At 48.4% G+C, this 12663-nt stretch overlaps 1 protein-coding gene across 1 annotated transcript in view; it reads right to left on the bottom strand.

Moving 5' to 3' along the window:
* Positions 1-373: 373 nt before the first annotated feature.
* The window catches only part of SLC8A2 (solute carrier family 8 member A2), a gene marked incomplete at its 3' end in the record, with an annotated part of 17979 nt that continues 5689 nt past the window's right edge, over positions 374-12663 (bottom strand). The window contains exons 2-4 of the mRNA XM_015823067.1: positions 3322-3425; positions 3101-3118; positions 374-498 (exon numbers count right to left, since the gene is read on the bottom strand). Of these exons, the coding sequence (XP_015678553.1) occupies positions 374-498; positions 3101-3118; positions 3322-3425 (247 nt within the window). The remainder of the gene's footprint in view (positions 499-3100; positions 3119-3321; positions 3426-12663) is intronic.

The following is a 12663-nucleotide window of genomic DNA, read 5'->3' as shown; positions in this document are numbered from 1 at the left end:
CTCTCTCTCTATCTATCTATCTATCTATCTATCTATCTATCTATCTATCTATCTACCCATCCATTCCTGTCCGTCCATCCATCCATCCATCCATCCATCCATCCATCCATCCATCATCTATCTATCTATCTATCTATCTATCTATCTATCTATCTATCTATCTATCTATCTATCTATCTATCTATCTATCTATCTATTTATCATCTTTCTATCCCAACACTACTTTTGAATTTCAAAAGTTCCCTGACCTGAAGTTTAAATAGTGCTTCAAAAATGCACAGACACATTTGCTTTCAGACCCCAAAGTGTATCTTCCACCGTCCCTCGCCTGAGGTGAAGGGAAGCAGCCCAAACTTCGTACTTTGCTGTTTACCTTGAAATCGTACGACTCTTCTATGATCACCTCCAGGCGCGAGTTCTCCCCGAGGATGGGTTTCCCCATCTCAGCAATTCGCCAGGCCTCCTCCTCTTCTGCAGAGAGTTTTTTGTCGCCATCCACTAAGTAAAAAAGAAATAACAGCAGCCAAGAGCTTGATTTAACTGGATATTCCAATATTCCCTCCCTCTTTTCCTCTTTTTTTTTCATCACAACAATCCTGCAAGGTAGGATTGTCCCCGTGCCTGTGCCAAAGTCAGCTGGCCGAGCTGAAATTCAAATCTAGAGCTCTCCTTTTCTAATTTAGTCTGTTTTGTTTATTTGTTTGTTTGTTGTCTACTTTCTACTGTTTGTCCCTAGAGCTGGTAGATACATACGCTGCTCCCAAATAGGGCAGATCCATTTAACTGTCAGAATAAATCACTCTTGACATGTTTCTTAGTGCTCTGATTCCTAAAGCCAGCAGTTTTTTAGAGTAGGTGGGGGGTCTTCAATCTTGGCAGCTTGAAGATGTGGATTCTGGGAGTTGAAGTCCACAAGTCCTAAAGTTGCCAAGGGTGGAGACCCTGACAACGAGACATTTAATGGATCCAGATTAGCATGGGGGGAAGACAGAGAGGCCTGCCCCAAAAGGCATTTGTGGTTGGCTTGCAAAGCTGATGGAGATTTAACAGAGCAGATTTAACAGAGCTGGGAAGGGATGTCGGAGGTCTTCTAGTCCAACCCCCTACTCCAGAAGGAGACCCTCTACCGTTCCAGACAAGTGGGCTGTCCATTCTCCTCTTAAAAGCCTCCAGTGTTGGAGCACCCACAACTTCTGGAGGCAGGCTGTTCCACTGACGAATTGTTCTCACTATCAGGAAATTCCTCCTTGGTGCTAAGTTGCTTCTCTCCTTGATTAGTTTCCATCTGTTGCTTCTTGTCCTGCCTTCAGGGGCTTTGGAGAACAGGTTGAGACCCCCTCCCTCTCTCTCTCTTCTTCGTGGCAACCCCTCAAATATTGGAACGCTGCTATCATGTCACCCCTGGTCCTTCTTTTCTATGCCTTCTTCCCTTATTGCGGATGCTAATCCATTCCTTGCATGTGTCTCTGCCAATAAAGGAGAATATTTGTAGCGCAGGGTTGAAATGAAGGGTCCTGGAGTGCTTCCCCGAGCTTGGCGGCTTTCTTGCAGACCTTTCATGGCCCAAACTAGCTAACATCGTTGACTCGGGAGCAAGGCCCTTTGAACAAGGCGGCTAGATTCTTGATTTCGCCAGGTTTTAATTTTGCCTTTTGGCAGCCACGAAATTCTGTCCCCTTTTCCCTCTCTGCAGCACCCCCTCCTGTAAACCCACCAGTCTCTTGGCAGGTGCTGGAGGAGAGGGGGGGTGGTCTTCTCCCAAGCAAGGAGGGGCTTCTGAGGCAGGTCAAGCTTGCTCTCTCTCTCTCTCAAAATCCGCAGCACATTCCCATCCCTCGCACCGTGCATAGTTTCTCACCCACACATTCCCTCTCCCCCAGAACGGGAGCTAATGTACAAAATGCTCAGGCACGGCACACACACACACACACACACTTTCTCCTACGCACTGCCTCTCGTGGCACCACCCCCCCTTCCCCGTTGCACGAAGCCCTCCTCTCTGGCACAGATGTTGAGGAGAAGGCAAGCCGTCATGGATCTGGGATCTATGCGCCGACTGACAAGCTTTTCCTTCCAGTCCAGCCGGGCTAAGGAGTAAAGGCGGGGTCCGCCACGCTGCCAGCAAGCCAGGTGTGGGGGGCAAAGATGTGCAAATGTTTATTCTGGTTGACAGGTGCCATTTCCAGCACCTGGGCCAGGAGGTGTGAAGAGGACACGTGCATCTGCCGATTTGTGTGCCCACTCACCTCCCCTGAGGGCATTATTGCACCTTCCTGGGAAATTCATTTCACATTTTCCAAAGGTGTTTCAACAGAATAACAAAGTTGGAAGGGACCGTGGAGGTCTTCTAATCCAGCCTCCTGCCCCGACCAGAGACCCTGTTCCATTCTGGATGAATGGCTGTCCAATCTCTTCTTGAAGACCCCCAGGGTTGATGATAAAGAACTTATAAATTCTGTTTTGGTGCAGATGCAGTGGCTTACTTAAGGGATATATTTAGCAGTAGCAATACCAATTAAACTTATATACCGCTTCACAGTGCTTTACAACCCTCTCTAAGCTGTTTACAGAGTCAGCACATTCGCCCCGAACAATCTGGGTCCTCATTTTACAGACCTCGGAAGGATGGAAGACTGAGTCAACCTTGAGCCAGTCAGGATTGAACTGATGGCAGTGGGCAGAGTTAGCCTGCAATACTGCATTCTAACTACTGGGAAGGAAGGAAGGAAGGAAGGAAGGAAGGAAGCAAAGGAAGGAAGGAAGAATGGAAGGAAGGAAGGAAGGAAGGAAAGGAAGGAAGGAAGGAGGGAAGGAAGGAAAGGAAGGAAGGAGGGAGGGAGGGAGGGAGGGCAATAGCAATAGCACTTAGACTTACATACAGCTTCACAGTGCTTGACAGCCCCTCTCTAAGCCGTTTACAGAGTCATCCTATTGCCCCCAACCATCTGGGTCCTCACTTTACCGACCTGGGAAGGATGGAAGGCCGAGTCAACCTTGAGCCAGTCAGGATCGAACTCCTGGCTGTGGGCAGAGTTTATCCTGCAATACTGCCTTCTAACCCCTGTGACACTATGCGCCACACAGGGGAGGGGGGGCTTACCTTGATGGAGCAGGAGGGCTGCAAACAGGGAAACAGAGAAAGAGAGAGAGAAATTCCTCAGCGTTAAGATGGGCTGGATTTCACCTCCCAGAATCCCCCAGCCAGATGTGTTAAGATGGGTTGATTTCACCAGCCCTAAAGCCAGCCCGTATTGCGGCCACCCTAGGGCCTGTTTTCCTCCTGCCCTAGAGACGTTTTCCACTTCCTGGCACCCCACTTACCGGAGATCCCTCTTTTCAACCAACGGGGTTGGCCCAATTCAATGAAGAAGCTGTCTTTTTTCTCATATTCTTCAACATCCACAATTTTCACGTGAAGGGATTTTCTGAGCCCGAGAAAGAGAGAGGAGGAGGGAGAGAGAAAAACGGCGTGAAATGCATTCAAGTGGAAAGGACTTTCTGGGCCTAGGCCAGGGGTAGGCAACCTTGGCTCTTTTATGACTCATGGACTTCAACTCCCAGAATTCCTGAGCCAGCCATGCTGAGGGGAAAGGGAGAGGTTTCCAAGCTGAGCCATGCTGGCTCAGGAATTCTGGGAGTTGAAGTCCACGAGTCATAAAAGGGCCAAGGTTGCCTACCCCTGGTCTAGAAGGTTCAAACAGTCTACAAGACGTCTTGAGAGCTGCTCTGGATCCCTCCCTAAGTAGGTTGGTTTTTATCCTGCCTTTATTATTGTTTCGAAAGAAGGCAAGGCGGTGAGCATGCCTACCTTCCTCCTGCTATTTTCCCCACAACAACCCTGTGAGGTAGGTTGAACTGAGAAACTGATTGACAAAGTCACCCAGCCAGCTTGCATGCCTGTGGTGGGACTAGAACTCAGCGTCTCCTGGGGATTGGCCCAAAGTCACCTTTTATGCCTATGGTGGGACTAGAACTCACCATCGCCTGGTGATTGGCCCAAAGTCACTTATGCTTAAAGTGGGACTAGAACTCACCGTCGCCTGGTGATTGACCCAAAGTCACTTAAGCTTAAAGTGGGACTAGAACTCACCATCTCCTGGTGATTGGCCCAAAGTCACCAGTCAGCTTTTATGCCTAAAGTGGGACTAGAACTCACCGCCTTCTGGTGATTGGCCCAAATTCACACACACCCCCAGCTGACTTTCATGCCTAAGGCAGGACTAGAACTCGCTGCCTCCTGGCTCCTAGGCCAGCAGACCAAATTGACAATGGTCCGCATTCCGCAGCCGCCAAGATCGCAAGGAAGCAGGATCCACGGCGGGTACAGGCCGGCAGGAAGCGACCTGGACACCAGTTAACCCTGGAAAAAGCGTCATCTTCACCTCCCGTCATCCTTTTTCCCCCTTGCTAGGATTCTACATCTGAAGAAGGTCCCCTTGAGGTCATCAAGTCCACTCCCTGCTCCAGGCAGGAATCGTGGCACTCTCGACAAGCGGCTAGCCTCAATACCGGCACTGATGGAGAACTTCTCTATCCCTAGCCAAAGCCCAAAGCCCCCTTCTGCCCACTCCCCTCCCGCCCCCACCCCACGCCCCGTGCCCACCCGTGCCCACGTTCCAACGTCCCACTGCATCCCTGGAACGGAAGCAAATTCGGGGCTGACACGGAGGCCTTCCAGAGAGGAAGAACTCGGCACTGCCTCCCACCGGCCCCCTCCCGGGCACAGCACCGGGGAAGGGTTACCATGGTAACTGAGATTTTTGTTGTCGACCTGAAGTGCTAAGAAATCAATTACTGACAAATCATCCAGGGGCCCTTTCTTTCTCTCGCCCCCCCCCTTCCCCGCCTCCAAAGGGAGTGGCTGATGGGCTGGGCAGTGGAAGAAAAGAGGATTGGGGAAATTCAGGGAAAAATAGAGAGGGGAAGATGGGCCGGTTTTGATTGATCGATCAGTGTTGATTGATGGAGTGGCTTGATCCCGGTCGAGCATCCCTGATCTTAATTGCAACCGGGCTCAACATTCAGGAAAAGGTGATGCAACATGAGCAGACCCCGTATGCATCGCCGTCCATGCCCCCCCCCCCCCGCTCAGAATCTAAGCTCATTCCAAAATTGAGAAATTGCCAAACTGCACAATGGCATTGATCGGATTTGAAACTTCTAGAAACATACATTGGGTATTAGTTTAATGTCAAGAAGGCCCAGGGGTGGCATGATAGCACTCTTCCAATATTTGAGGGGCTGCCACAAAGAAGAGGTGTGGGGGGGTCAGTTTATTTTCCAAANGCTCAGAATCTAAGCTCATTCCAAAATTGAGAAATTGCCAAACTGCACAATGGCATTGATCGGATTTGAAACTTCTAGAAACATACATTGGGTATTAGTTTAATGTCAAGAAGGCCCAGGGGTGGCATGATAGCACTCTTCCAATATTTGAGGGGCTGCCACAAAGAAGAGGTGTGGGGGGGTCAGTTTATTTTCCAAACCACCTGAAGGCAGGACAAGAAGCAACGGATGGAAATTAATCAAGGAGAGAAGCAATCTGGAATTAAAGAGAAATTCCCGAGAGTTAGAATAATTAACCAGTGGAACGACTTGCCACCAGAACTTGTGAATGCTCCAACACCGGAGATTTTTAAGAAGAGATTGGACAACCATTTGTCTGGAATGGTACAGGTGGCCCTCAACGTACGACCACAATGGAGTCCAAAATTTACGTTGCTAAGTGAGACATTTGCCAAGTGAATTTGGCCCCATTTTACGACCTTTCTCGTAGTTGTTAAGCTAGTAACACGGCTGTTAAGCGAATCTGGCTTCCCCCTTCACTTTGCTTGTCAGAAGGTCGCAAAGAGGGGTCACGTGATCCCAGAACGCTGCGACCGTCGTAAGTACGAGTCAGTTGCCAAGCATCCAAATTTTGATCACGTGACCACGGGGAGGCTACAACGGTCCTAAGTGCGAAAAATGGCCCTAAGTCCCTTTTTTTCAGTGCCGTTGTGACTTTGAACGGTCACAAAACGAACTGTGGTAAGTCTACCTGTGTAGGGCTTTCCTGCCTGAGCAGGGGGTTGGACTAGAAGGCCTCCAGGGTCCCTCCCAACTCTGCTATTCTGTAACCCGTGGGCCAGATCCTTTAAGCAGACATGCAGAATCCAGACTTCTTTTGAATACGGGAGAATTCAGCTCCCACGGATTGAAAACCTCTCCGGAGTGCGCCTACAGTAGATCCATTAGCCGGGCTTCTTTGAATGCATTTGGACCGAAGAAATTCCTCTTTTCCGCCCTCGCACAGACACACGGACACAGACGGAAAGACGAAGTCGGAGCAGCTGTGAATATTTCATTCGGTGCTAAAAGATTTATTTCTTGCAGCCCGGCAACCCTCCTGAGACGGTGCCGTGGGTGCTGCGTTTTTGCAAAACGGACCGACGCTTCCTCGTTGCCTTCCCGAGGCCAGAAAGAGCCATCCAGATTTCTAGCCCATCCCGTTTTTCTGCTTCTTTGCAAAACGCAAATCTCGGCGACTTAAATGGCGCATATGGGCCACCACCTATGCTAAATAGATCTCCTATGCTATGCTATCGATATCTGGCAGTTCCTGNGTGCTGCGTTTTTGCAAAACGGACCGACGCTTCCTCGTTGCCTTCCCGAGGCCAGAAAGAGCCATCCAGATTTCTAGCCCATCCCGTTTTTCTGCTTCTTTGCAAAACGCAAATCTCGGCGACTTAAATGGCGCATATGGGCCACCACCTATGCTAAATAGATCTCCTATGCTATGCTATCGATATCTGGCAGTTCCTGTTTATTTTATATATATATATATAATCTGCCTTCAGGTGCTTTGGAGAATAGCTTGACTCCCTCTTCTTTATGGCAGCCCCTGAGATACTGGAAGATTGCTATCCTGTCGCCCCTCATCCTTCTCTTCATTAAACTAGACATTCCCAATTCAGTCAATTTAGAATAGAGCTGGAAGGGACATTGGAGGTCTTCTAGTCCCACCCCCTGCTCAAGCAGGAGACCCTATTATACCATTTCAAATAGTTGTCCAATCTCTTCTTAAAAACCTCCAGCGTTGGAGCATTCACCGCTTCTGGAGGCAGGTTGTTCCACTGTTTAATTGTTCTAACTGTCAGGAAATTCCTGCTTAGTTCCAGGTTGCTTCTCTCCTTGATTAGTTTCCACCCGTTGCTTCTTGTCCTGCCCTCAGGCGCTTTGGAGAATAGCTTGACTCCCTCTTCTTTGGGGCAGCCCCTGAGATATTGGAAGACTGTTATCATGTCCCCCCTCGTCCTTCTCTTCATTAAACTAGACATACCCAATTCCAGCAACTGTTCCTTGTAAGTTTTAGCCTCCAGTCCCCTAATCATCTTTGTTGCTCTTCTCTGCACTCTTTCTGGAGTCTCAACATCTTTTTTACATCGTGGTGATCAAAACTGGATGCAGTGTTCCAAGTGTGGCCTTACCAAGGCATTGTAAAGTGGTATTAATACTTAATACTGGAGATTCTCAGTCATCCAGGTCAATAGCGGGGGAGGGACACAAGATCCTCTATCTCCTGTCTACAACACAGTCCTTTCAGCAGTCCCAAGAAGGCTCCACACCCATTTGCACCACTCAGGTGACCCCCAAGGACACAGACAAACCTCCAAGTGGCCTCAACGACTCTTTAAAAGGATGCAAATGACCAGCTGTCTGCAAGGAGTATAAATCCTTCCGTTCCCCACCATTCAGTCAGAGCCGAAGAAGCTTCTCGGATGAGAAGCAAAACGTCTTCAAAGAAAAACAAAAAAGTCCAGATGCCTCATGAAAAAAGCACCTTTGGGACAGGAACTGCCAGGGCAGAGTATGTTCCAAGAGGAAAAGAGAGCCTAGCCATAAGATTCTTTGACATCTTCATTTTTTTTTTTCCTGTCCACCTTTCCCTTCGGGGTCCTCTTTCACAAGCGGTGATTTTCAAACCAGCTTTTCTTTCCCTCCAGGGAAGGCTGTTTTAGACCATGTTGATCCAGTCGGATTGAAACAGTTTAAGTTGATGGGTTGGGAGGAAAAAAAAATGGATTTTTGCTGCAAGGAGGAAACTGTTCAGTTTCTCTCTTCTTCTCTCCTCTCCTTTTCTCAAGAGTTCAATATCAGGGTTTTTCTCAACCTTAGCCATTTTAAAATGTGTGGACTTCAACTCCCAGAATCCACCCCCCCCCCAGCCAGCCAGCATCTGGGAGTTGAAGTCCACACATCTTAAAATTGTCAAGGTTGAAAAACATTGCTCTCTATTTTCATCAGGATAGCCTTTCTTCTTTCTGTGAAAAGGACTGATTATTTCACCCTGAAGGTTCACTGGTATTGGTTCTTTTTTCTTCTTCTTTTTTAAAAGAAAAGTTCCATAGTTCTCATAGAGGACGTTACAGGATTCGCACACTCATCCAGGTTGAATTCCTTTGACAAACATAATCTCGTGGTCCTCGTGATCTCTTGCAATGTTTGAGTTTCTTGGCAGGTATACCAATTAAGCAGAGAGGAGATTCTGTTCCTATTCACAAGGAAATCCACTATCTCCTAACCCAGTATTTCCCAATTTTTTTTTCCTCTTCATGCTGGCTGGGGAATTCTGGGAGCTGAAGTCCACCCATCTTACTGGAGTTGAGTCCATCCGTCTTAAAACACCCCAGTCTAAGCCATCAGGGTTTGATTTCTTCTTTTCTAAAACGTGACCCATACTCAGTTCTCTTTTCTGACCTTCAGCCTAAGTGGAATTTTCCTCCTATGGGATTTTCCCATGTATTTTGCCAGGAAACATAGATAGGGCAGGCTAGAAAAGTCAGTGCCCTCCTAACCATACCCAAGCACTCCGAGTTTGTTGGCGATGTCCATTTTGCTCTAGGAGTTCATGGTGACCTAACCCTATTCCCTTTTGCCTACATCTCCCTTCATCCTCCAGGATGATGAACCAGAGGAACTCCCTGCCCCTTGAGTGCACCTAGGGGACTCCACCTCTCCTAGGGAAGCCGGCTAAGGGTGAGGTGGGCATATCCGAGCAGATCCTGACCGGCAAAGGCAAGGGAGGAATTCTGCTTATGCTCTGAAGCCCTGTGTCTTTCCTGCTGGGATTCTAGCAAGAAGAGAGATGGTGGCCGTCCTCTAATGCCTGTCCTGCTTTAGTAGCCTAACATATTAACGTGCTTTTTAAAAATAAACATGTTTGGAAAAACATGTCTGCTCTACCTGAGCAACACAATCCCCAGCGGGGCCTGGCATTAGCCTGTCAAAACATCCCTCGGTGCCATTGCTTGGAGCCTGACGCTGCCCAAGTTACAAATAGGCAGATGGGCCTGGCAACCCTTTCACCTCCCTCTAGCAGCCAAACCCTCTCCAAGACACGGCTGGCTGGCTGCCTGGCTGGCTGCGGAGGAAGCGTTAGTCAAATCACAATACCCATTATCCTCAGCCGGCCTGGCCGACAGGGTCAGGCTAGTTTAGAGAGTTTGGATCCCCTCGCCGAAAAGCCAAGCAATCAATCTCCTAAGGGTTGCATGCTGGGGAGAAACTATCTCTAACACCGGCCACTGATCCTGGTTTGTAATATGGGAAACCTGGAATCAGTAGTATGCTGGGGGTTTTTTTGTAGGCTAGGTGGGAAAAAAGAGTACAGAGAAGAGCAACAAAGATGATTAGGGGACTGGAGGCTAAAGCATATAAGGAACGGTTGCTGGAATTGGGTATGTCTAGTTTGATGAAGAGAAGGACGAGGGGGGGACATGATAGCCGTGTTCCAGTATCTCAGGGGTTGCCCCAAAGAAGAGGGAGTCAAGCTGTTCTCCAAAGCACCTGAAGGCAGGACAAGAAGCAACAGGTGGAAACTAACCAAGGAGAGAAGCAACCTGGAACTAAGGAGAAATTTCCGGACAGTGAGAACAATTAACCAGTGGAACAACCTGCCTCCAGAAGCGGTGAATGCTCCAACACTGGAGGTTTTTAAGAAGAGACTGGACAGCCATTTGTCCAAAATGGTATAGGGTTTTCTGCCTGAGCAGGGGGTTGGACTAGATGACCTCCAAGGTCCCTTCCAACTCTGTTATTCTATAATCTCAGTTCAATTAATCAGTGGGATTGCTTGCAGATCTTGTGGGTGCTCCATTACTGGAAGTTTTTAAGAAGAGACTGGACAGCCATTTGTCCGAAATGGTGTAGGGTTTCCTGCCTGAGCAGGGGGTTGGACTAGATGACCTCCAAGATCCCTTCCAACTTTATTATTATTATTATTATTATTAAATCCAGTTTCATTGGACCTTCTGCTCTTTCACGCCTGACGCTTCCAAAGTACTTATTTCAAATCCCCTACTACGGATTCCCTCGTTGTCCTGTTCCCGTTGTCATTTGCTTCGTTTTTTTCCCCCACCAAGATCAGTCAAAATTATCCAAGTGCTGCTCCCTCTTTGGCCCTCAAGTGGGGGCTAGATGAGCCCCCATCAAGGTACCTCACCAAGGTCTTACCAGCAAAGGCCCCTTTTGCTTCCCCCTGTAAGATTCACAGCCCTCTTAATTCGGAGAAGAGAGTGCGCGCATTCAAGCGTTGGCCAAGCCCATCCAGTGGGGCAGCATTTCCCCGAGGTGAAGGCAAGACAAGATTGCCTCGCTCTGTTTTTAAATATTTTCCAGGCAAGGGAGAAACAGAACTGAACATCTCTTGGGTACCTGCAACCCTAGATGGAGATCTGCAATCCATGAATGGCCTCATGCTTAACCCTTTCGTTCCCTTTCCTTCAAGGAAAGGACACAGAGTATTAATACCACTTTACAATGCCTTGGTAAGGCCACACTTGGAATCCTGCATCCAGTTTTGGTCGCCACGATGTAAAAAAGATATTGAGACTCTAGAAAGAGTGCAGAGAAGAGCAACAAAGATGATCAGGGGACTGGAGGCTAGAACATATGAGGAACGGTTGCTGGAATTGGGTAATGTCTAGTTTAACGAAGAGAAGGACGAGGGGGGACATGATAGCAGTGTTCCAGTATCTCAGGGACTGCCCCAAAGAAGAGGGAGTCAAGCTATTCTCCAAAGCACCTGAAGGCAGGACAAGAAGCAACGGGTGGAAACTCATCAAGGAGAGAAGCAACCTAGAACTAAGGAGAAACTTCCTGGCAGTTAGAACAATTAACTAGTGGAACAACCTGCCTCCAGAAGCAGTAAATGCTCCAACACTGGGAGTTTTTAAGAAAAGACTGGACAGCCATTTGTCCGAAATGGTATAGGGTTTCCTGCCTGAGCAGGGGGTTGGACTAGATGACCTCCAAGGTCCCTTCCAACTTTATTGTTATTATTATTATTATAAGGCTGGCTGAATTAGCGCCAGTTCACAATAATGACAATATCGAGAGAAGAGAATATTTGTTGCTGAGGGTTGAATTGTGGGGTTGTCCTTGGTGCTGTCTGAGTGCTAGAAGGGAGTGGGGTTTGCAGAGGTTTACGGAGATGAGGAGGGGGAGGGGGAGGAGGAGGAGTACTCCTTGCTTTCTTACAGACTTTTCATTACCCAACTAAATAACATCTTCAGTGCTAGAAAGAATGGGGTAAAACCAGCACTCCTGTTTCCCAGGCTTCCATCACTTCCCTGGCTGTTTTTGTGCCTGCTCGTTCAACAATCTTAGTTGCTGCAAACCTGAATGTGTGTCCTCGTTCACTGCAGTGTGAGACTACCAGTGAGCTTGGGTCTCCTCGTCTGACCGCTCACTTGTGTTCCTGCAATCTGGTGGTTAGCTTCCTCTCCGTCTGTCCTACATAGTCACAGGGGCAATCCATGCAGGGGATCTGGTAGATTACATTGGAAGTATCTCCCACCTCCGAGTGATCTTTACAATGCATATTTGCCTTCATTTGCAACAACAATATGCTTTGCGGTCCTTCCTTCCAGGTAGTTGCAACAGGCCCATTTATCTTCCTCCATCCTCAAGGCTACTGGATCCCTTCCTTCCTTCCTTCCTTTTCCTTCTTTCCCTCTTTCTCCTCCCTTCCCTTTCCCTTTCTTTTCCCTCCTTCCTTCCTTCCTTCCTTCCATCCTTCCTTCCTTCCTACCGTCCTTCTTTCCTTCTTTCTCCTTCCCTTTCCCTTTCTTTTCCCTCCTTCCTTCCTTCCTTCTTTCCTTCTTTCCTTCCCTTTCCCTTTCCCTTTCCCTTTCCCTCCCTCCTTCCTTCCTTCCTTCCTTCCTTCCTTCCTACCATCCTTCTTTCCCTCTTTCTCCTCCCTTCCCTTTCCCTTTCCCTTCCTTCCTTCCTTCCTTCCTTCCTTCCTTCCTTCCTTCCTTCCTATTCTCCTCTCCATCTGTCGACTTGTTAAAATTGCAGCCTTTCCAGCCCTGCTCCTCTCCTTCCACCCACAACGTGGCTGGTTAGGGACCTCTCTCTCTCTCTCTCTCTCTCTCTCTCTCTCTCTCTCACACACACACACACACACACACACACACTCACTCACAAAGACACACAGACATACACACAAACACATTTTGGATCTTCTGTTCTCCGGACCCTCAGCGCCTTCCCCATCCCCGTGCTAAATTTAGCCCCGCAGACAGAAACCGGCGACAAGGAGCGAATAAATAACTTGGGCTGAATAAAGCAGCCGTCTTTGGGGAAATATCCCAAAAACATCATCCATCACCTGCCGGCTCC

This window comes from Protobothrops mucrosquamatus, unplaced genomic scaffold (assembly GCF_001527695.2).
Source record: "Protobothrops mucrosquamatus isolate PMUCROS unplaced genomic scaffold, P.Mucros_1.0 scaffold1757, whole genome shotgun sequence".
In the NCBI taxonomy this organism is placed as follows: domain Eukaryota; kingdom Metazoa; phylum Chordata; class Lepidosauria; order Squamata; family Viperidae; genus Protobothrops; species Protobothrops mucrosquamatus.
The sequence above is the reverse complement of the archived record's forward strand: the minus strand, read 5'-3'. Positions and strand labels throughout refer to the sequence as shown.